This window comes from Eucalyptus grandis, chromosome 7 (genome assembly GCF_016545825.1).
Source record: "Eucalyptus grandis isolate ANBG69807.140 chromosome 7, ASM1654582v1, whole genome shotgun sequence".
Taxonomy (NCBI): Eukaryota; Viridiplantae; Streptophyta; class Magnoliopsida; order Myrtales; family Myrtaceae; genus Eucalyptus; species Eucalyptus grandis.
The window spans coordinates 26,730,324-26,754,407 of record NC_052618.1 but is presented as its reverse complement, the minus strand read 5'-3'; the positions used below and the strand labels follow the sequence as shown (position 1 = coordinate 26,754,407).

Genomic DNA, 24,084 nt, shown 5'->3' with positions numbered 1-24,084 from the left:
TAGGTCTAGGCAAGGGATTGCAATCAATCACAAACAAGGGCCAGCAAAGTCAACCTCATTGGACTAGGCGAATGTCGAGCCTTGTTGGCCACTAGTGAGGCTTGACCCTCGCCTATGGCTTGTCAACGGCTATCGTTGAGGAATGAGGAAAAAAAAAGGAAAAGGAAAGGAAAAAAAAAAAGAAGAGGTTGAAATATTCTTAAAAAAAAAAAATGTTTTTGTTAATGTTGGTCGTGTTACGTAGGATGACCGATATTCATATTAGTGATTTTCAAATAAAATTAATTGTAAAAACCAAATTATCACACCACCAAAAGGTTTGGAATTGAATTAGCATAATTAAAAGTCTAGAACTAAATTGATAAAATTCAAATATTTATGATTAAATTAGAAACTATTTTATAGGTTTAGGATTTTTTTTTTTGACAATTTCCACTTTTTTTTTTTTACCATAAATTAACTCCAAACAAGAACAAAATGAAGCCACGCAATCTCGAGTATCGTTCCTTCAAAGATAAAGGCTGGTTTAGTCCTTTTGCGACGTTCCATGATTTGTGGAAGATTGACATTTTCGTCCCCGGCCCTCTAATATGGCAAGGCGTGGACCTTTATTAGTAATGGTGTAAGGAAAAAGAATGATACTTGGTTGACTAATATGAGAAGTTCTTCAGATTTTTTTTTTTAATAATAAGTTCTTCAGAGTTAAGTCGATTCTTTCTTTTTTTTTTTCTATTTTTTTACCACGAGAATTGATTTGATTCACTATTTTTTTTTTTTTATTGAATTTACAATCGACTAATTAGAAAATACTAGTTGTAAAAATGTACTTATTATAACTTAGCTGGATAGTAATTTTCAAAAATTATATAAGTTGTACAAATTTTTACATTTTATGACATTCACGAGAATGAAAATATAGTTTTTAACGATGAAAGTTCTAAAGTAAGGTATCTCTAAATAGTTTTAAATAAATTGGTGGTCCTTTTGCATGTTTATGCACTTTGAGATTCTTTTTGTATATACATAATAACATTTTGTGAAATTAGTGCAAACTATTCTAAAAACTTAAACTATTAGATGAAGACGTGGTTAAATATTTAATTATTCTAATACTTCCCTTTATACTTCATCCGGTCTTTTTGTCTAGTACTAACAAAGACATATTTAATTTATGAGGCAAATGGGGTCTGGAAAAATTTAAACATAGGATCTTTAGTTTTGAAAATTATTTTGTGAGACTTTTTAAAAGCTTAAACTATTATATGAAAACATAGTTAAATATTTAATCATGCTAACATACATAAATGTAAGGATTGCGACATGGTGATTATATTGATTTAACTTTGCGGTATAATTGAGTGTTGAATACTAGTGACATTTTTGTATTTATTTTGATGTCATAATATTTAATACACAACTGCCTATGCGAGTATGATATTTAAATACTAACTAGAAGAATAAGGACTTCTTATGAAGTTTTCTCAAGGGTAACTAATTTACTGGAAATTGCAATATATGTTACATGATTTCTTTTAATATTTTAGGATTTTCAATTGTTACAATTTTCATAGTCACAAAATAATTAATTGTTAATTTATAATCTTTTTTATATAACATGGGTTAATCATCTATCAACGTAGATAGGTTGAAAAAAAAAAAACTTTTGAGTAACAAATGAAAGAGGATTTTAGGTTTTTTCTTATTAGCAAATTGATTAATTAATTATTATTTTCAATTAATACATTAAACAAATACCATTCAATTTTTCATTGTCACGCCCGAACTCCGAGCGTGTGCCCATTCTTTCTCAGTTGATAAAATTTTGCGACTTCCTAAGACGAGTCGCCGACCCATTGATTTTTAAGCACATGCGGAAGCGAAAATAAATCCCTTGACAATAATTATCTCAGGATAGAAAAGTAGGATACGAATTCACAAAATAAACATACTTTTATATTCACATAATGTCAAGCCCAAGGTCTATGACCAAAATGCCACAAAAACTAAGGCCTTGTTTGGTAATCATCCAAAACAGGCCCAAATTCCGATTCTTTGTTCTGAGAATCGGTTTGGGTGAGAATCGCGTTTGGTAAGTTTTTTGGTCGGGAACAAATTTGTTCCCAGAATCGATTTTGGACAAGAATTTAGAATTAAAAAAAAAATATGATTCTTGATTCTAAATTAGAAAAAAAGAATCAAAAAGTTGATGTCTCTCCTCTGCTCAACGTACCCTCTCCTGCTCCACGTTTGCTCTCTGTTCGAACCCTTTTCCTTTTCTTCTCTCTTTTTCTCAACGTTCTCCTTGGTTCGTTCTCTCTGGTTCGTTCTCTCCACAACAACGGCGACGGGGACTGCTGCTTCTTCATCGTTGAAGCTGCTCGTTCAAGGTGAGTTCCCTTCACTCACAGCTAGCGTGATTGTTGGCTAATCTAGGTGACAGTTTGCTCACCATCACCGTCGTTCGTTGTCTGCAATGGTTGGTAGGAGTGCCACCGGGCTCGAGTTGGCGGGTGCCCGCACTGATCTGGCCGAGGAGTGGCTCCCCGAGCGACCCCCTAGGCCCGAATCAGCGGGCGCCAGCGCCGATCTGGCTGAGGAGTCGCTTGCCGAGCGACCCCCAAGCCCGAATCGGCGGGTGCCAACGCCATCTCGGCCGCCGAGCGACCCCGAGCGACCCCTTGACAAGCTTGACGCTGGCGCCCGCGAATTCGAGCCCGGGGGGTCGCTCGGCGAGCTACCCCTCGGCCTTCTGGGTCGCCCTGCTTTGATGCGCTAATTTTTCAGTGATGCCTTGACCCTGTTCATGGTGGTCGAGTGCTTTGGTGAAGGCATTGATTGGGTTTCATTTGCTTTTTAGGGTGGGGGATTCGATTTGGTTCCGTGGGGAGTCTTTGCTTAGAATCGATTGGTGTGGTGCGGGGATTAGTTGGGTTCGTGTGGTTTCGTTTGAGGTGAGGAGTGATTTTGAGGATGAAAGGCGTGGAGAGGGTGCTGTTGTGGTCGAAAATGTATGATATAGCTCTGAGCTCGCGAGTTTTGCTTGGTGTTTTGTTTGTCAATGCTGTGAATGGCATATAGGGTTGCTGAACTAGGAAATAGAAACGGAGGAGAGAAAAAATGTACTAATTCATCCTCTATTGATAATGAGACACCAAGTTCTTATTTTTTTTTGCTTTGATGCGCTGATTTTTCAGTGATGCAGTTCATGGTGGTTGAGTGCTTTGGTGAAGGCATTGGTTGGGTTTCATTTGCTTTTTAGGGTGGGGGATTCGATTTGGTTCCGTGGGGAGTCTCTGTTTAGAATCGATTGGTGCGGTGCGGGGATTAGTTGGGTTCGTGTGGTTTCGTTTGGGGTGAGGAGTGATTTTAAGGATGAAAGGCGTGGAGAGGGTGCTATTATGGTCCAATATGTGAATGATATAGCTCCAGGCTCGCGAGTTTTGCTTGGTGTTCTGTTTGTCAATGCTGTGAATGGCATATAGGGTTGCTGAACTAGGAAAAAGAAATGGAGGAGGGGAGAAAAATTGTACTAGTTCATACTTTACTGATAATTTCTCACCAAGTTATTATTTTTTTGCATTTTTTTTCTGAAGTTAATATCATATTCGGGCCCGAATCGGTCTGGTCAATTTCTCTTTTTGGCCAATGTCAAATTATAATTACTTGACTTGCATGCTACACTAGATGTCGAGATTCTTTGGTTTGTATCGGATCTCATTCCCTTTGGTAACTTCTTTCTTGATTAGATGTGGTGTTCTCATTTTTTGTGCCCATTGACCAGACTTCTTTCTTTGAAAAAGTTATTCTTATAGTTAATACTGAAATTCTTTTTTTCTATTGGGATCTATTACAGAAAAGGCTGCAAGAGTTTGAAGCCACACTTACTACTTCTCCAAGAGATACCACAGCGCTTGAAATAAGTAATGAGTCTAATATCAACTCTCCATTTGCGTTTAGCTCTCTATAGTAGATATTGACTCATAAGTTTATATTTTCCATGATAGTTTTAAGTCTCATCTCAATTAACTTATATGATGCTCAATCAAGGTTAAATGGCATCCCAGAAAAAGATGTTCAATGCAAAATGAACCGAGCCTTTAACCAACTTGTTTGTAAGTTTGTTAGTAGATGAGGCACAAAAGGGAAATCGCACAACTTCTACTTTTAACAAAGTAGGGTGGAACAATATACGAGCGGAATTCACTAAACAGTCATGATACCAATATAACCTATTGCAGTTGAAGAATAAGGTGAACAAATTGAGAAGACGGTATGGTAGTTTTAAGAAGCTCATTTCACAATCTGGTTTTGGTTGGGATAATGTGAATAACAAAATTGTTGTCGACGATCCAAGTATTTGGGACTCTTACATCACGGTATGTTTTAAGTTTCGATCATTTTGATATTATTATAGATGTAAGTTGTAGAAGATTTGATTATGTTATTGACATTTGTCATTATTATGAAAATTGCAGGCCAATAATGGGTGGTCAAAATTCAAGAAGGATGGATTTCCTCAATATCCCAAACTGTGCATTGTATTTGGTGATACATATGCTACTTGAGATCATGCCATAGGAAATATCCAAGATTTGACGGTGTCAGATGAAGGTGATGGTGGTGGCAATGCAATCAGTGATCAAGAAGACTTTAGTGAACACCCCATTGATGATGACGTTTTTACATCTGACCATACTTCAACTCCCATTCATAACCAGCACAGGTTGGATAGGACTCCAAATGTCAAGAGGAGAAGAAATAGTAGCTCATTTGGTATTGCAGACACGTGCAAAGCTATATAGGACATGCTTAAAGCTAGGTCAACTCAATCTGGGAGTGGATCTATTGGCTCACAAGTGACACCACCACCTGTCGACCCCTTCTCTATAGCAGTTGTGATTGATATCCTTGTTAATATGAATGACTTGGACCAAGATCTTTACAACAAGGCAGTTGAACGAGCATGTAATAGTGCCATATGGAGAGAGGCATTCGTCAGAACACCAGCTGAAAGGAGACATGGGCTTATTCAATTTCTTTAGTGGATGTTGAGATGTGTTTTGTGGATTGCACGTGGTTTCACTTGATTGTGTGTTTAATTGTGGAAACCTTGTGGTTGTATGGATAAGATGGATTGTTTGAAAATTTTATATTTGATTTGCTTTTACTTTAGAACTTATATTGTTGATTGTTATTGGATTATTTTCATCTTTCTTTATTAATGTTATTGTATTTGTGTGATAATATAGGTACTATGGAAGAAGGATCAAATAATATGTCTAATGAGAAGGTAGAATCAGTTGACCAATTCTTGAATGACGAGAATCTTGATATATTGGTAGCATGGTCATGCATGGTTGCGATGGACATGTCCGTGCATACGAGAGAACCTATTAGGGACAGCAGACTATCGGGACCAGAATGGATAAGAGAGATTATTTGTGGACATTCAGATAGAATATATGAAGCCTTCAGGATGGAGAGACATGTTTTTCTGAACCTATGTGATTTGATGAGGATAAGAGGTTGGTTGAAAGATAGTCGGTATGTTATGATAGATGAACAAGTTGGGATATTCTTATCTTTGGTTGGTCATAATAACTCAACTAGAGATTTATGTGAGATATTTCAACGTTCAGGACAAACGATCAACATGTATTTTAATTTAGTGTTGAAAGCAATTCTGAAACTTGCAAAAGAGATTATCAAACCACCATCATTTGATATCGTTCCACCAGAAATTCTTATGAATCCCAAGCATGAACCCTATTTCAAGGTATAGTTTTCATATCAATTTTGCATCATCAAATATATGTAGTTGACAATCTTCTCTTTTCATAAATTCACGTGATTTTTTTTTCTGAAATAAATTCACAAGATTGCGTAGGTGCTATTGATGGCACCCATATAGATGCTACCGTCCCTACGTCTCAGCAAATCCCATTTAGAGGCAAAAAAGGAACTACCACTCAGAATGTGTTATGTATTTGTTCGTTTGACATGAAATTTACTTTCGTATATTCTGGGTGGGAAGGATCTGCCAACGATTGTTGAGTGCTTTCGGCAACACTTGAGACTCCTGAATTGCAATTTCCTCGACCGCCACCAGGTATTTAATTTGTTTATAAGAAAAAAATTCATTTTATGATTGTTTCATCATTGCATATCATAACTAATTTATATATATATATATATATATATATATATATATATATATATATATATATATATATGATAGGCAAATACTACGTGGTAGATTCTGGTTATGCAGCACTCCTGGGATTTTTAACTCCGTTTAAAAAAGAACGGTATCATCTGAACGATTATAGGGAGAATAGAAGACGGCCAAGGACAGCAAAAGAATTATTCAACCATAGACATTCTTCTTAAAGAAATGTCATTGAGAGGTCATTTGGGGCATTAAAGAATCGCTTCACCATTTTGAGACGCATGTCTCCATTTACAATTAAAAAGCAAGCACTTATTGTAATTGCATGTTGTGCTCTTCATAATTATATTCGTGACCAAGATAGGATGGACAAAAACTTTTCCTGATATGGAGATCCGGAGTACCCATTTGGAACTAGAGAAGATGAGGTTGTGGATGATACATCAAATGAGCAAGCAATGGAGATAAACATGATTCGGAGAAGTATCACAAATCAAATGGCAATGGATTACAATATGCTAGAGATTCCATAACTTTATGTTTCCGACTTTTGTAATATTGTTTTTAATTATTGACTTATCAAAGCCAATATTTCAAAGTTGAACAATGGACTAAGTTACTTCAGTATTCATTTATGGATAAGTTGTAGTGATGGGTTCCTCGTTAAAGTCTTTTTTTTGTTTCAAAGAGTCATGTTGGTTTGAAGACTTATTTTTTTAAACGTTGGGTGTTCGGTTTTGGGGAAGGGAATATATATATAGAGTGCGCGAGAGAGAGAGAGAGAGAGAGAGAGAGAGAGAGAGAGAAGAATCTTGGCTAAATTAAATTAACATCCATCCATATTAAATTCAAAATGGATTAGATATTTAATCATAGAAATGTAAATATTTATTGAAAATGAGAAATCACCATGATAAAAAAAAATCTTATTTAAATATAAATAATATTGAAATTCTAATAAGAAAAAAAATAACAACAATTTTCGTTTTTATTTTTATCTATTTTTTTATTTCTATATTTTTATTTTAATTTCCTCCTATTCTGAAATATATATTTGCTATATATAGAATACATATTTAATTTTGCTTTATAATTTAGTATTTATATTTATTACATATTTTAGGTATATTAGTATAATTTATACTATGGTTTATTATTAACTATTTAATAAAAATTGATTAGTTAATATTTTTATTACTTAGTATAATATAATTAATCAATGAGGGGTTTATGATAATTCAATATCAAATTTACATTCATCTAAAAAGGTAATTAAAAAAGAATTAGAATAGAAATTTTATGCAGTTACCAAACGCATTTCTGTTCTTTTTCTATTCTAGAATTAGAAATTTTGTATAGTTACCAAACGCGTTCTTTTGCTCAGAATCAGTTCCCGGAAATAGGATAAAAAAGAATAATTTCTGATCAGAATCTACTCTCGGGAACAGAATCGTTACCAAACGCGCCTTAACTTTCCAAAAAGAGATGGTCCTAGCTGACCTACACTTCACATCACTTCATCTCGGCTCCTGGTCCTTCACTTGACGACCCTGAAAATATTGTCCCATAACGGGGTGAGATAAAATCTCAGCAAGTCTAAACTCTAAACCCCAAGTAGAAGGGAAATACGTCTAGAAACGTCCTAACTACGCAATCATACAATTAGCATAGAAGACTTAACTTACCTCAGTTCCATCTTGCAGGTCAGCATAGTTCATATACATTATGTATAGAATCGATACATCCAGCAATTGAAACGCATAACTCAACTCAATAAATCACAAGGGTCCAGATTATAGGACCAAATCGTTATGACACGTCTCATACCATGTCACACAATTTTGTCCCATAATCCGGCGCATATATTTCACTCAACATGCGTTCCAATTGATAATTTCACCCACTCGAGGGTACGGCCTATTAGACGTTCGGCGGTCTATTGGCGTAACCAGACATTGTCTCACTCCATTGAGCACGGTTACGTCTTTCTCAGAGACGACTTTCCTAAAGGGGCGTAGGTCCAGAATCTACTGCGACCCAAATACAACCTACTAACAAGTTCGGTGTCTTCTGGCATAGCCAAGCTTCGTCTCCCACCATGAGCACAACGACGTCTCTCAATTAGATGGTTTCCTCAAAGGGGCGTAGGTCCAGAATCTACTGTGACCCGAGTCTCAATGAATGGGTAACGTCTGACTTAGTAGCTCATGACGGTTTCTCTTAACCAACACACGACCACTCAATCTCGGCCCAAGATACTGCACATTGCACTCAAATGCCTCCATTAAAATAGTGATCTTGGCCTATTTTCTTCGTATTAAAAACATTTCGAAAATAGTCGTGTGTGAGTACACGGTCAATTCGAACCAGAAAATTGATACCTATCTTTTTCAAACCCCACTATTTGATATAGTACTTAAAATCCATTTTCGGTGTTAAAATCCGACACCCGAGATTTTTTAAATAAATATCAAAATCCACAAATTTTGGAATTAAATACTCAAAATTCCAATCAGCACTTAATTTGCACAACTAACACTCAATTGCAGAAATTAACCACACCATTGCAATCAGCACGAAATTCCGGTCATTGAGGCCTAAATTCTGGAAAAATAATTAATTTCGAAAATTAATTAATTAATTCAATTTAATTTCTAAAGATACTAACCTTGGCCAAAATAATTAAATTAAATACCAATACGAACCTGGAAAATTCCCGAACCCTTCTAGATAAACAAGTACAACTTATTTAGGCCTTAACTAAACCACGTTAACCACCTAGCATGCTCAATTAAATAATTAAATTTCTAATTTAATCTAACTAACCACCAAATCCCTAATTAAATAAATATAAACACCCCTTAAACGTCATTAACTTACTAAGTAGAGTTTAGAGTATAAACTCATCGGTTAATTGCGGAAACCGGTTCACCGGCGACGGCGGCCGAAAACCGAACTTTCGATGGTGTCAACAAACTTGGCCCGGGCCCAAACTTGGCCCGACAAATCTCAGCCCAAATGTGAGATTTATTTTGAAACGGGCCGGGCTTCAACTGACTTGCTGGAATTGGGCTTGCTGAATCTGTGGGCTAACTTTGGAGATGGGCCAAACTAAACCCAACTAATGGGCTAACTCGCATGGGCTTTGCTGGGCTAAATTCTGCTGGCTTCGAATGGGCTGAGCTTGATGGACTTTGCTGGGCTCAATTCTTGGGCTGAAACTGCTGGGCTTTACGGGCTCGCTGGCTGATCGTGGGCAGACCGAGGGCGACGACGCTGGTTTTGCTCGAGCGTGGGAGTCTTCGGGGCAAAATCACGGCTTCGCTGGCAACCGAGGGACACGCGACTGAGGAGCGGCTTCGGTCAACAATCCAACTGAGGAAACAGCAAGATCGACCGAAGGAGACGCGCGGCTGAAGACACTGATGGATGCAGCTTCGCTGGTGGTGTCTCGGACGTTGGCCACGTGGATGAAGGTTGCTCGGTCAACAAATTCACCGACGGGCTGGTAGGTTGACTGAACAAACCGAAATTGAGGACGTGTGGCAGTTTCAAGAAGTTTCGGTGGCTATCATCGAGCAGCTGCAAGGGGTTGAACGTGGACTTGCTTGGGCTTCACGCGGACAGAGACACAGCTGCAGCTTGCTTCGGTCTTCGCTGGAGGCGTGGAATTTGCTGGGGTCAACCCACCGGTGGAGAGGCTCCACGATTGACCGAACATGGCAGCAAACAGCCGCTGGGTGGAAGGGTGAAACGTCGAAGGAATGAGAGCAAATGGAAGAAGACCAAATGGTTCAAGTGAAAGAAAGGAAATTGGAACCGTAGAGGGGAGGGAATCGATTGAGTGGGTATGCGAGAAGATGAGGAAAACGTGAGGGGGTTGGACTCTTCAAAGGCGGTGGAGGAGGGGAGAGATAAAAATCTAGTAAAATATCTCCAATTTCATCATGAAATTGGTGCAAAAAGTCTTCCTTCTTATCCTATGGTGATCCCCGTTTCTTTCTTAAAAATTTAATACCACAAGTATTGAATTTTGATGCCCTTTGAAAAAATGTCTCTCTCTCATAGTTCCGAATTTCACAAAAATATGCTTCAATTTCCTCACAAATTCTCCAAATTTGATGTCCAAATTCCTCGAAGAAAAACCCCATACCATTTCTGTAGGTGCCCATTGCCAAATGGCTCGACTTGAAAGTCAAAAACTCCTTTAAATTGGCCTATACGAATTTCCGTTATTTCCGTGATGTCCGAATCGATTTTCCGCAAAAAAATCTCGGAATCTCCGAAAAATCTTCGGAGAATGAGTCGACGTTTCTAAAATAGATTGTGACACCATAGAACTTTCAATTTCTGAAATCAGGTTCAAATTAGCGGTTATTTTCAATTCGGCGCGCTTTTAACTTGACTTAGTCTACTAGGTAACTTTTAGGAATTTTTGGTGCAATTGACCTGTGATCGATTTATCTCGAGTCACATTGTACATTTTCGACACATTGGCGACTCTCGATTGTCATGAAAATCTTGAGATATCAATTATGGGCACCAAGTACTAAAATAATAGAAAAATTGGTCTAGTGTCAATCGACGAGTATTTTGCAATCAGGTGGAATCACCCACACTTTGATCACATATCTCAGTCAAGTCGACCTATTTCCGGTCTCTGATCGATTTCGACAGTGTCGTAATGACCCTTGCAGATCAACACGGTCGAGCAGTCGATTTCTGATCGAATTCTCAAGTCCATTGCGTTAAAATCCCTTAATGATTTCACCTAATAAGCTATTTATCTCGTGAGGGGCCCTTTCAGAGAATAATGCCATAAGCGCGTCGATGAAAAGTTCATTTCATCCCATCGAAATCAGACTTGAAAATCAGGATATCACAAAAAACTGTTATCGTAATGAAAACAGTTTTTGTTAACTAATTATTTTAAACTATATAAACTATCATTTTTTAGGAAAATTTCTTTCCAAATCGTTTAGCTTTCCGCTAAACAAACGCACTCTTAACAACACGTAAATTCTTTTTAGCTAGCATCTGATCTTTGCAAGGTTAGATTGGCGACACAGACAAAAGACAGCAGCAAGAGATACTGCTCAACATATCATATATAGAAAGACAAACGCAGAGTTTTACTGAGAGCTTCTGTATGTTCGATAAACTGAATAAGGAACACCAGAACGTGCTGAAAAAACTTGTCTTGGCTAGGGAGCGTAAGCTGAGACGATGGGACTTCTCACAACGTGAGTTCCATTGATCTCCTTCCAAGTGATGTAACCATAGTTACCTATGTAATTGCTCCGCGGAATCGACCCTTCCAAAGAGATCTCTACCGTCAAGTTGAACTCGGCTCTGTCGTACTTGCTAGTGAAGCACAGCTCCGAGGGTTTTGCTGTGGCCTTCATGCTCGATGGAGTCATAACTGTGGCCCGGTAACTTGCGGGCCCGTCGGCCACGTTGGTTAGGACTCTTTTGAAGGTGACGCTCGTGGTGTTGGTGTTGTTGAGGATGACCATGAATGAAGGGTAGTTGATGTCAAGAGTCGCGGACGCGCAAGAGAAGTTCGATCTCCCGCTTATGATCTTTATCTTCTTGGCGGAATAGTTCATTCCGCAGAGGAAATTGATGTAATCCTCGGGTACGATGTCGTAGATCAGACCTGGATCCAAAGCCTTTTCGGGGTCTATATGTCCTGCTCCGAGATCGAGAGGCGTTCCCGAAGCTTGAGTGGTCATGTCGATGATGGTTTCGTTGGCGTTATCGAGTATGTAAGCCGTGGTCATCATCGCTGATCGGATAGCGGCGGGGCTCCAATCTAAATGGGCTGATTTTAGCAGCGCAGCGACTCCAGCCACATGAGGAGCCGACATGGAAGTTCCCGATTCGAGCTTGTAGTCACCAAGCAAGTAGCTCTGACCTATCTGCCCTATTTCTCGGTTCGGCGCCCATGCCGCCAAGATATCGACTCCGGGAGCTAATATATCCGGCTTCAAGATCCACGGGGCCTGACGGTCCGGTCCTCGAGACGAAAACCAAGCTACCTGAGGAGCTGGTTTGGTCCCAAAAATGGTTATCAAGAACTTGATGCTGACCGTCGGATTCTCCGACTTCAGCAAGTAGTCCTTGATTCTATTTGCATCTTCTGGTACGACGGCCACGAACGGAATATTGAAGTTTTCGGGTTCGAGGAAGGCCCCAACTCCAGAACTGAAGATGGCACCTGCAGCTCCGGCTCGGGTGATTTCGTGGGTATTGACTTCGTAGTCTTCACTAACAAAGTCGCAGAAAACTATCTTTCCAGCGACATCCTTCGGATCGAGAGAGTAACTGTTGCAGATTTCCTTGCTTCTGTTGCCGCGGCCAAAGTATAGAGGAACTCTTGAGATAAGCAGATCTTCTGGGAAGATGGATTTTCCTCTAACAGTTAGGGTTCCGTTGCCGAGTACTATTTTGGCCGCAAAGTCCCTTGATATGGTTCCAGCGCCGACAGTCGTTAGCCACGGAGCTCCATTTAGCATCGTGTATCCTTGAGGGCCATCGTTACCTGCTGAACAAGCAACGAAGATTCCTCTCTCCATTGCTGCGAAAGCTCCCACGGCGATCACATTCTGGTCGAACGGTGTCTCGGTAAATCCAAGCGATAGAGACAATATATCGACACCGTCCGCTATGGCTTGGTCCATGCCTGCTAGGGTGTCCGTCGCAGCCAAGTCGTTGTCGTCGGTCTGGAATATCACCTTGTACATCGCGAGCCTAGCAGCGGGTGCGATACCCGTTGCCGAGCCTTTGGCATAGCCGAAGTAGCTAGCATCCATCACAGGGCTCCCGGCCGCTGTGGACGACGTGTGGGTCCCATGCCCGAAGAAATCCCTCGGGGAATCATAGTCATCAGTCGTCGATATGTTCAAGCCGCGATGCTTCAATCCTTTGCTGAATGACCGGGCTCCGATGAGCTTCCGGTTGCAGTTAGACGAGTTGAACGCCACCCCAGACTCGCAGGAGCCGCGCCATCTCTCTGGCACGGGGGACATGCCCTTGTCCTTGAAGCTCTCACTCTCGGGCCATATCCCAGAGTCTACAACGCCGACGATCACGCCGTCACCAAATTTGGCTCTTGGCCAGAGCCCTTTCTGTCTGTTCAGGCCAAGGAACTTAGGAGTATATGTTGTGTGAGCATTTCCGAATGTGTCCGGATACGATGCAACATGACCAGCAACCTGTTCCAGCTTCTCCAATTGGGACTGTGACAGCACTGCACTGAATCCATTCAAGGCATGGTTGTATGTGTAGAGATGGGTCGGATCAATTTCGTCGGGGGATGACGATAGGGACGACAGAAGCGATGTGTACCAGTCATGGTGATGCGAGAACGAAGCAGGCAATGCTGATTCGTTCATATATATTATGTAGGGTTTTCGGTGGTTTTTGGTCGAAGCGGACACTACGGTCGAGATGAGAATGAAGAGCTTACAAAGCATATCACATTTCATTGTCATTCTGTATAAATATCTGAAACTGAACAACTTTTGCGTTACAATTATAAAGGAAGATTAACTCGGGCTTATATAGAGGACCATACCTCGTGCAAAAATATGTCAAAGAGGCAATGATTGCGACCGAGTCAATAAAACCCAAATAAAACTTTTAGCCGGCGAAGCTAGACCAGTGCAGATAGTTTACTTCGAACGCCATTTTCAAGGCAATGATTGCGGCGTTCTCAGTGATGCGCCCAACTTGCGGTCACGTGCATGCCACTTGGCAGAGAGCTGACGTCTTCGATGACATCATCAACATGATTTTATAGCCGACTCCACCAATGATCCGACCCGATTGACCAGTCAATCAGGGGACTGGTCAGCTAGTGGGACCGGTCGGGCTAGCTAGACTAGAGCAATAGCTTGATTTGGGCTAGGCATGTGCGCCATGTGCGCCATGCACATGGAAGTTCCGATGAAAGGGTAGTAGGTGTCGTTACGTTCTTTTGTGGTAAAGTTATTTTTACATGTTTAAAGTATCCAAGGGTATAAAAATGCTCATGAAACAATACATTGTCTTTTTTTTTTGGTAAAGTATGAAACAATACATTGTCTATTCCTTATTTTATATATATATATATATATATTATGATTTTGGAAATATAAAAACTAGCCTACATGTAAATGACCACATACGGGTCATGTAAAGCTTGGTTCAATGATAGCATGTGCAATATTTTGACGTGCTTGTAATTTATTGATTCTAAGCGAACTCGAACAATGGCCGAAGATTGGGAAAGATTCGGGCTGAGTTTCCTACCCATCGTAATAATCTTTAAGTCGCATAAGTCCAAATGCAATTGTGACCTTTACAATGCTTTCTTCTGGTTCACCTCTTCCCCGGTCATCTCTGTAATAAACATTGTGAGCTCACTGCAGAGATGGAAGCATCTAAATGTCCACTTATGTTATTCGATGTTTTATTGCTCTTAATCTTAAAGACTAGGTGAATCCTACCTTGGAAACTAAGGTCGATGGCGTCCACACAGATAGGCGTGTGCATATTGCCTTCAACATTCTCCTGTATAAGTCGTAACCTCAGCACCATCATTCCTTGGAAATACACAGCATTTATATGGTTGGTTATCACATTCATATCCAGTTAATTTCGAGAGCCATATGGGAAAAGCTTGGCGTGTAATTAAGCCGATACATTATCAAGCTTGAGCTACCCATACTTAACGTTCAAAACTTGACTCGAGGTTGATCAAGTACTAAAATTTCTGCTTGAGCTCGACTCAACTAAATAGTCGAGATATTCGACCTTACCTTGACTTGACTTTACTCAACCACAATTAATTTATGAAGGAACTCCAGCTTGAGCTTGATATCAACAGAAGCTCGCATAGTATGTACTTATTACATGATTTTGGGGATATCTATTTCTATTTTTAACTAACAAGAATCTTTTGAAGAAATTGAGTTAGGCTTGATTAGGGTCACAAGCCTGTCGAACTGAGAATTGATGAGATTATGAGATTGATGTGACAAAATACTCGAATGGCTCAAGCTCGACTCGACAACAAATTAGTCGATCTCAAGCGATTATCAAGCTGTTCCGAGCTACTCGCGGGTAGGTTGACCTGGTTTATTCACTAGGATAAGCTGTACAAATTGCCTCTTGCACCTTTCTGACTATAAATTAACTCCAAACGATGAAGAAATGAAGAGACGACACCAACCATATATTGTCCTTCTCTTCATTTGTGGATATTCCCAACTTACGCCGGAAGATTGCCATTATCGTCGCTAGTCCTCTAATATGACAAAGCATGGACTTTAATTAGTAATGGTGCATGGAAGAAGAATGATATTTAGCTCACTAATTTAAGAAGTTTTTCAGAGCTACGACTCTCTCTCTCTCTCTCTCTCTCGATTTCTTTTTTGTCACCGTGAGAATACATTTGATTCACTATTTATTTTATTGAGATAAGATCGAATAATGAGAAAACACTAGTTGAAATCTTGTGCACCGCACGGGTTTGAAAATGTACTTATTATTAACTTAGTTGGATAGTATAATTTCAGTATTTACACGAGGTGTACAAAAATTTATATTTTGTGGCATTTACGCAACTAAAATATATTTATTGATAATGAATGTTCTTAGGTATTGTATCTCTAAATAGCTTCAAATAAATTGGTGTTCTCCTTTTGCATATTCATATAATATGAGACTTTTTTTTTTTGCATATAAATAAACTAAAGTATTGCAACATTGCAATTATATTGATTTAACTTTGCAGTATAATTGATGTTGGATACTAATCACATCTTTGTGTTAATTTTGATGTTGTAGTATTAAGTATATAACTGCCTATGCGAGTAAGATATTTGAATAATTATTATATGAATAAGGACTTCTTTTCAAAATGTTTTTCTTAGGGATAACTAATTTATTGGAAATTTCACCATATGTTATATGGTTCTCTATATTTTAGATTTCTAGCATGTTACAATTTTAAGAAAATTATCCAAAAGTCCTGAATTTATTACATTATTGTTGATTCATTCCTAAATCTTTTAATTATGCCAATTCAAACATAAACATTTTCACATGTTGCTAATAAACTTTACCGGGCCAATTTTAGTCAAAAGTCGTTAACGTGGATGCTAGTTGTCCTATGTGGCACAACTAGCATTAATGAGTAATATTTAATAATATTTTAATATTGTATCAAATTTGTTTACTAAATTTATTTATTTATTTTTTCATTCTCTTTTCCATCTTTACCACTTCTTCTTTTTCCTTTTCTCTGCTCTTGTTTTCTTCTTTTTCTTTTTTTCTTTTTCCTTTTCACGACCAATTTATGAGCTCTTTTGATATCACGTGGATTGATCATGTTTCTGCAGATAGGTGGAAAAAAATTTGAGTAATGAATGAAAGGGGACTTTTGTATTTATCTCATTAGCGAATTGGTTGGTTACTTATTCTTTTCAATTAATACATTTAAATAACACATTTGAATTTTTCTTCATGCTTTATCTTATTGAATAAAATGTTTTGGTGATTAGGTAAACGTTTTTTTTAGCTCTTTACATGTCACATTGGTCCACTGATTTCCTAAAAATTTTGAGAATGCATAATATTTTTAGTGGAAAGCACATAGCAAAAACCCGATACCTTCAACTGGGGAAGCCATCAAAATGAATCCGAAATCCGAGGTCTCAATATATCCAATTAAATCCATCTTCACTCAAATGAATTATAAGCTAATTATGATATATTAACCACTCAATGCTACACCAATTCTCTAATATGTCACTTTTTTTTTTTAACACAAGTCACATGTCCATGCTAACAAGTTCCTTCTCATTGTGAGCTCAAGTTTGCTCCCTCTTAATTAAGGTATCCTTTTGCATCAATCTATCTCAATCTAAATCTCCAGTGCCAAACTTTAACCCTTGTCTCTTTCTCCACAAGCCTCTGTTCTACAGTAAAAAATAGTAACTTTTTTTTCATTATTGAGGTCTTGACCTCAGGCCTTTCCTAATAATCAACTCTTGAAGTTCTCTTCTTTTTGCACACAAGGGTCTTGAAGATTCAACCTCCATTGAAGGAAGGACGAAGGCAACTCCTCTTTCATCCTTTTTCACTCTCCCTCGTTTCCGGTTTTAAAGAAGTCCAGAGAAGAGCCCAACTATGATTGTAGTAGTTATAAGCCCAACTTCAATCATTAGCAAGTGAATCAGTAAAGTTCTCTAAGAAGTCAGCCCATTGCTTTGACCACATAGGAGGATGTAATAAGAAAGTCTTGGACCCTGGCGAGCTTGAAATGACGAACTTCATGTTATCTATAATATGATCCCATGTTTTTTAGGGATATGATTTTTAAAATAAAAATTTGTCCTTAAACATTGACCCACTTTTCTCTTTTAAGTAAGAGTTTTTCCACCATACAGTTTTCCACATTCGTACATTTTTGTTGCCAACCACCCGTTTGGAAGCTGCCTTGATGAAAGGCAATTTATAAAAGACAATTGTTCTTTTATGTAAGCACATGACAAGGTTCAAATCAAATCTTCTCTTTCAAAAATACACCATCAGTACGTGAAGGGATTGGGCTAGTAGAGTGCGCCCATAATTACTATCGAGTCCCCACAAATTTCTGTTGCATACAAACTCGAATAATGGCTGAAGGTCAGATTTATTTTACATTGTATGTTCAGCATATGATTTTAATTGATGCTTGAATTATGTTCTTCAATGCATAATTCGAATCGTTCATTTTGTCTTACACTTCATCCACTCCATCCCTAGTATTTTTCTCTATACTTAATCATGAAATCTGCCATGAGGCCCCATGGGGCCCGTTCTGCTATACTAGTACCCCCACTGCCTAGAAATCGCAGATTGATGGCTCACTAATCGACTATTGGCTTTGATATAATTTTTTGGAAGCGCGTAGCAGTTCTGATACCATTTGTTGGGAAGCATGTAATAGAAGTTCAATTCCTTCATCTGGGGAGATCGCCAAAAGAGAGTTCAAGTACAAGTCCATCAATATATCTAGTTGAACTATGACAAAAAGAAAAAAAAAATCATATCAAATTAAACTCACCTTTAGTTAAAAGTTTAAGTTAATGAGTTATGAGCCAACTATGATGTATCAATTGCTCAACACTAGCCAATTCTCTAATGTTGATTTTTTCTAACACAACTCACACATGCATCATAACAATTTGGTACGTGACACAACCATTGAAGCCTATTCTACCTAGCTTTCTAATTATATATAAGTTTAATATCTTTCTAATTATATATAAGCTTAAAGCACTTTTGTTTTTTTTTTAATAGCTACCATTGGATCTTTGCAAGGTTAGATTGGCAACATAGACAAACGATGGAGCAGCAAGAGATATTGCACAACATATCAGATATGGAAAGACAAAGGCAGTCTTATCGAGAGCTTCTGTAGGTTTGATAAAACTGAAGAAGGAACACCAGAACATGCTGAAAAACTTGTCTTCGCTAGGGAGAGTAAGCTGAGACAATGGGACTTCTCACAACGTGAGTTCCATTGATCTCTTTCCAACTGATGTACCCGAAGTTAACTATGTAATCGCTCTGCGGAATTGACTCTTCCAAAGAGATCTCTACCGTCATGTTGAACTCGGCTGTGTCGTACTTACTTGCGAACCATAGCTCCGAGGGTTTCGCCATGGCCTTCATGCTGGACGAAGTTGTCACCATGGCCCTGTAACTTAAAGGTCCATCGGCCACGTTGGTTAGGACTCTTTTGAAAGTGACGCTCGTGGTGTTGGTGTTGATGACTATGAATGAAGGGTAGTTGATGTCGAGAGTTGCGGATGCGCAAGAGAAGTTTGATCTCCCGCTTATATCTTAATCTGGTTGGCGAATAGCTCATTCCGCAGAGGAATTTGATGTAATCCTCGGGTTCAATGTCGTAGATCAGACCGGGATCTGAAGCCTTTTCTGGGTCTATATGTCCTGCTCCGAAATCAAGAGGCGTTCCTGAAGCTCGAGTGGTCATGTGGATGATGGTTTCGTCGGTGTTATCGAGAGTGTAGGCTGTGGTCATCATCGCCGATCGGATAGTGGCGGGGCTCCAATCTGGATGGGCCGATTTTAGCAGCGCAGCGACTCCAGCGACATGAGGAGCCGACACGGAAGTTCCCGATAAGTGCGCGTAGTGACCTACCTGTGCTACTCCTCGGTTCGGCACTGATGCTGCCAAAACATCGACTCCAAGAGCTAATATATCCGGCTTCAAGATCCACGGGGCTTGGTGGCCTGGTCCTCGAGCCGAAAACCAAACAACTCGAGGTGCTGGTTTTGTCCCGAAAATGGTTATCAAGAACTCGATACTGACTGTCAGATTCTCCGACTTCAGCAAGTAGTCCTTGATTCTATCTCCATCTTCCGGTACGACAGCCTCGAACGGAATACTGAAGTCTTTGGGCTTGAGGAAAGCCCGAATTCAGTACTGAAGATGGCACCTGCAGCTCCGGCTCGGGTGATTTCATCGGTATCAACTCCGTCGTCTTCACTAACAAAGTCACAGAAGACTATCTTCCTGGCGACATCCTTCAGGTCGAGAGAGTAACTGTTGCAGATTTCCTTGCTTCTGTTGCAGCGGCCGAAGTATAGAGGAACTCTTGAGATCAGCAGATTTTCTGGGAAGATGGATTTTCCTCTAACTGTCATGGTCCCGTTGCTAAGAACTATGTTAGCCGCGAAGTCCCTTGATATGGTTCCAGCGTGGACAGTCGTTAGCCATGGAGCTCCATTTTGTATTGTGTATCCATGAGGGCCGCCGTTACCTGCTGAACAAGCAATGAGATTCCTCTCTCCATTGCTGCGAAAGCTCCTACAGTGATCGGATTCTGGTCGAACGGTGTCTCAAGAAATCCAAGCGATAGAGACAATATATCAACGCAGTCATCTATGGCTTGGTCCATGCTTGCGAGGGTGTCCACTGGAGCCGAATCGTATGTGCCATCCAGGAATAGCACCTTGTACATCGCGAGCTTAGCAGCGGGTGCCATACCCATTGCCGTGCCCTTGGCGTAGCCGAAGTAGCTAGCATCTATCACAGGACTCCCGGCCGCTGTGGACGACGTGTGGGTCCCGTGGCCCCAGTAGTCCCTTGGGGAATCAGAGTCATCGGTCGTCGATATGTTCAAGCCGTGCTACTTCATTCCTTTGCTGAACAACCGGGCTCCGATGAGCTTCCAGTTGCAGTTGGACTAGTTGAACTCCACCCTGGACTCGCAAGAGCCTCGCTGTAGGTAGTTTTTGCGAAAGCGCGCGTGTGTGCAAGTGTTATGTGTGAGATATGGATGGATATAAATGGACTACAATGGCAAAGGGAGAATGGGTAAAAAAAGTATTTTTATTATGAAAGTTTTTATTACAAAGGAGGGAGTGTTTGTTTCTCCTTTTGCTATTATAGTCCATTTATATCCATCCATATCTCACACATAACACTTGCACACACACGCGCTTCCGCAAAAAATATCTACAGTGGTATCACAGCCACGTCTTTGGTTGGTATTGAGCGTTTGTCCTACCTACCCATTCCTAAAACTACCATTTTCAAATACCCACTAACTAAACCATGGCCAATTCTACCTCATCCTCATTTTCCATTCCCATTTTTGATGGGAACAACTATGACTTTTGGAGCATAAAAATGACTACATTCTTGATGGCCCAAGACTTATGGAACATCGTGGAAGAAGGTTTCGAGGCTCCACTAGAAGGTGCAAGTGTTTCGAAGGATCAATTACAAAAGGATGCAAGGGCACTATACTTTATCCATAAAACACTCTCGGAAACCATATTTCCGAGAATAATTGGAGCAAGGACTGCAAAAGGGGCTTGGGATATACTACGAGAAGAATTTCAAGAATCGGAACGGTACGCACTATTCACCTTCAAACAATGAGAAGAGATTTTGAGAATTCTAAAATGAAAAATTATGAGACCGTATAAGAATATTGTGGAAAATTAAAAGAACTAGTTAATCAAATGAGAGCCTATGGAGACGGGATAGCTGACCAAGGGGTTGTTGAGAAAATATTGGTGTCAATTACCAAAAAATATAACCCCATAGTCACAACTATAGAAGGAACTAAAGACTTGACGACCCTATCGATAAGTGAATTAATTGGCTCTCTAGAAGCACATGAGAAAAGACTAATGGCACAAGATGAAGATTCAATTGAAAGTGCCTTTCAGTCTAAGTAAATATACGGTCTCAACAAACTAAAAAAGGTGGAAGGAGCTCATGGGAAAAAAAAGAGGAGGAGAAATTATAAAAAAAGAAAATTATTCACCTTGTGGTATTTGCAAGAAAACAAATTATTTGGAGAAGGATTGTTGGTTTAAAAATAAAAAATAATGCCGCTTTTGTAAAAGATATGGCCACATAGAAAAAGATTGTCGCTCGAAAACAAATAATCGAGCAAACTATGTAGAAAAAAAAAAAGAAAGTGAAGAGAATACATTCTACGCAGGCCAAGCGGCAAATGACAATAAAAGTGAAACATGGTACATCGATAGTGGGTGTAGCAATCACATGAAGGGGGGCGAATCTATATTCACTAATATTGATAAGTCGGTGAAATCCCAAGTAAAGTTGGGCAATGGTGCATTAGTAGATGTCAAAGGAAAATGCACCATCGCCGTGGAAATGAATAAAGGCCCAAAATATATACATTATCTATGATAAATATAAAAATATAATTACCTCTGTTAAGATGAAAAATAACAATTTTCCTATTCAATGGAAATATGTCAAAGATATAGCCATGAAAGCTCAACTTGATGATTCATGGCTATGTCATCGAAGATTTGACCACTTCAATTTTGCTGGGCTAAAAATTCTCCATCAGAAAAATATGATGAGAGATTTTCCGGCCATCACAGAAATTTAAGATGCTTGTGAAGGTTGTCTTCTTGGAAAACAACAGAGACAGTCATTCTCATCTGGAGGTGCATGGAAAGCTAAGAAGCCATTAGAACTTGTCCACATGGACGTGTGCAGTCCAATGAGGACACCTACACCCAGTCAAAATATATATTTCATCCTATTCATTGACAATTATACAAGAATGACGTGGGTATACTTTCTTTGAGAAAGATCAGAGGTTTTCTCTATTTTCAAAAAAATTAAGAACCATGTCGAGAATCAAAGTGGCCAAAAAATCAAAGTCCTAAGGAGTGACGGAGGCACATAATACAATTCAAAGGCGTTTAATAAATTTTGTGAAGATGAAGGAGTCCATCATCAATTGACTGTTGGCTATGCTCTAGAGCAAAATGGAGTAGTAGAAAGGAAGAATAGAACTGTCATGGAGATGGCGAGGTCTATGTTAAAGGAGAAATGCCTTCCCAACATTTTTTGGGCAGAAGCAGTTTATACTGCAGTATACCTGTTAAACAGGTGTCCAACTAAAGGTGTTCAAAATAAAACATTCAACACTCGCCATCTCTCTAGCACGGGGGACATGCCTTCGTCCTCGAAGCTCTCACTCTTGGGCCATATCCTGCTGGCCAAGACCATCGCCGAATTCAGCTCTTGGCCAAAGCCCTTTCTGTTTGTTCAGGCAAAGAAACTTAGGAGTATATGTTGTGTGAGCGTTTCCGAATGTGTCCGGATATGAGGCAATATGACCAGGAACCTATTCCAGCTTGTCTAATTGGGACTGTGACAGCACTGCACTGAATCCATTCAAGACATGGATGTATGTATAGATATGGGTTGGATAAATTTCGTCTGGGGACAATAATAGGGATGACAGAAAAGATGTGTACCAGTCATGGTGACGCGAGAACGAAGGGGCAATGCCGATTCGTCCATGGTGACAAGGAAGATCTTACAGAGCTTTTCATATTCCATTATCATTTCGTACAAGTCTCCAAAACTGAACGGTTTTTGTCTCACAACTATAAGGAAAGATTAGCTTGGATTTATATAGAGGACCAAACTCTTTCTATGTATAACCATATCCCGTGCAAAAATATATTGAGAGGTGATGGACGTGACCGAGTCAATGAAACCAAAATGTAAGATGGACTTTTAACCGGCGAATTCTATGCTAGTTGGTGCAGACCATGCAGGATGGTCCACCGGATCATAGACGAGATTGCAGAAGAGTATGCTGGGAAGATTAGATGTTTTCTACTCAACACAGAAAATGACCTGGATATTGCTGAAGACTATGATATCAAGGCTGTTCCGGTGGTCTTCTTGCTTTTCAATAACGGACAGAAGCGTGAGTCTGTTATCGGTACCATGCCAAAGGATTTCTTTGTTGCCGCAATACAGAGGGAAATAGACTTCTAAGAACATTTACAGAGAAAATTAGCTGGAGGATGGTATATTTGATCGTCATCCCTCTCAGTATGATAAAGTTCTGCTCACCTTCAAGCATCAAGTGCATGATGATGTAGAATGTACATCCTTTAGATGTTGTAACAACTAAAAAGCTCAACCTCCTAGTTTTGGGTAGGGTTACTTTTTCATCTCTGGCTTTCCTGGCTTGGGGGAACGGTTTGAATTCTCTTCTATTAACAGTAGTGGTGCCGCCTTCTTTCTGTCTTCAATTTCACATAGATAAGTGGTTCTCTCATCAAATTCAGTTTGTTGCTTGGATTAATGAAATGGTCAAGTTGCGGATACGCAAACATTGCACTGTTTGCTTCCTTCTCAATAGAGTTCATATACAAAGTTTGGGATGGTAAGGAGAAAGAGGCTACGTCGGCTACTGTGGCTTTGTAGAATCAATTATATATCAATCTTATCAATTGGATCCCCTTTGTGTAGTCATCTCTCCATCTAAGGTAAGATGAGCTCATATTAAGTTCTGTTCTCTACAATGGCATGCTCTTTTGAGGAAAGATTTGGCTAA

The 24,084-nt window shown here is 39.4% G+C and overlaps 1 protein-coding gene and 1 pseudogene across 1 annotated transcript; both read right to left on the bottom strand.

The window, feature by feature from the left end:
• Positions 1 to 11,279: 11,279 nt before the first annotated feature.
• On the bottom strand, positions 11,280 to 13,665 carry LOC104455363 (subtilisin-like protease SBT3). The gene has a single exon (XM_010070164.3). It carries the CDS (start codon positions 13,663 to 13,665, stop codon positions 11,374 to 11,376), a length of 2,292 nt encoding a protein of 763 aa, XP_010068466.1. The 3' UTR covers positions 11,280 to 11,373.
• Positions 13,666 to 18,676: 5,011 nt separating this feature from the next.
• Positions 18,677 to 23,078, bottom strand: LOC104455362 (annotated as a pseudogene).
• Between the last annotated feature and the right edge of the window lie 1,006 nt (positions 23,079 to 24,084).

What these genes read in the sequence shown, in the direction of transcription:
- LOC104455363 (XM_010070164.3), bottom strand. Translation starts at nt 13,665, where the DNA reads ATGACAATGAAATGTGATATGCTTTGTAAGCTCTTCATTCTCATCTCG.